At 30.9% G+C, this 1,155-nt stretch overlaps 1 protein-coding gene across 1 annotated transcript in view; it reads left to right on the top strand.

The window, feature by feature from the left end:
• The window catches only part of LOC107629357 (protein ABHD17B), a gene marked incomplete at its 5' end in the record, with an annotated part of 3,680 nt that continues 3,138 nt past the window's right edge, over positions 614-1,155 (top strand). The window contains 1 exon segment of the mRNA XM_016332134.2: positions 614-873. Coding sequence (XP_016187620.1) covers positions 614-873 — 260 coding nt within the window.

A 1,155-nucleotide genomic window follows, 5' to 3' on the forward strand; every position in this document is an offset into this window, starting at 1 on the left:
CAGTCAATATTTTTAATTACTTTTTATTTACTATGTTATAAACTTATCTTAATTACATTATATTATTAATTAGAGGGGGGATTGTAGACTTACAATGATTGTATCTAAATCAATAATACATGAGATGTGAACAAAGTTAGAGACAATATCTCACAGGTGAATCCACTTGTTATAGCTCCCGAAAAATAAGAGGGATGTCCTTGTAAACTTGCTTTGAGGATAAAATATTCACAAAAAGTAATATATATATATATAGGAAAATTACTATTTTACTTCGATCTTTTATAATGTTACTCCACATATAAACTTTTTACGTGATATGTTAAAAAAAATTTATGAAAAAAATTAATTTGAATTAGTTGAGTGATCAGCTCATTCATTGAGTTAAATAAATATCGAAGGTTCGAAACTTATCTTATACGTATAATAATTTATTGACCAATAATAAATTCTTTAATGAAGTTAATATAAAAGTCAAAACATTTTTCCAAAAATACTAAATAAGTAAGTGAACAAATTAAAAATGACTTTTTTTGGAGTAGTTATTTAAATTTTATTATTATATCTTTTTATTATTATAAGGTGAATTCAATTAATCAATAACTTCGCTTTTTTCCCACCAAACCCACCATCATACAAGCTCATAAAAGAAGAAGCCACAGGTCTCTTACTCTTGGACCCATTTCCACACCGCGAGAACGTTGAGGTTCTCAAATTCCCCAACCGAAGAGGAACAGAGATCGTAGCCATGTACGTGAGACACCCAATGGCGAAGTCCACTCTTCTCTACTCTCATGGTAATGCCGCTGATATTGGACAGATGTATGAACTCTTCATCGAGCTCAGTATCCATTTGCGCGTTAACCTCATGGGGTAAAGTTCCCACCTTTTCTCTCTCAGATTATGATTTCGGTAATTGGCTTTGTTTTTTAAGCTTTTCTAAGTAATGGGGTATCTGAAATGTCTTCATCTGAGTTTGGACTCATGCTTTCACCTTTTATTGGGTTCAATCTTACTGTTAAGTTAACAACTTTTTTCCCCTCAGGTTTTTTATTTTTGTTTTGTTTTTTCAATTTGTTTATGTGATTTGGGTACTGATTTTTATGCTTTGTTAAGCAATGAGGGGTATCTGGGTTGAATTCATTAAGCATGCTT

Source organism: Arachis ipaensis, chromosome B03 (genome assembly GCF_000816755.2).
Source record: "Arachis ipaensis cultivar K30076 chromosome B03, Araip1.1, whole genome shotgun sequence".
Classification (NCBI taxonomy): Eukaryota; Viridiplantae; Streptophyta; class Magnoliopsida; order Fabales; family Fabaceae; genus Arachis; species Arachis ipaensis.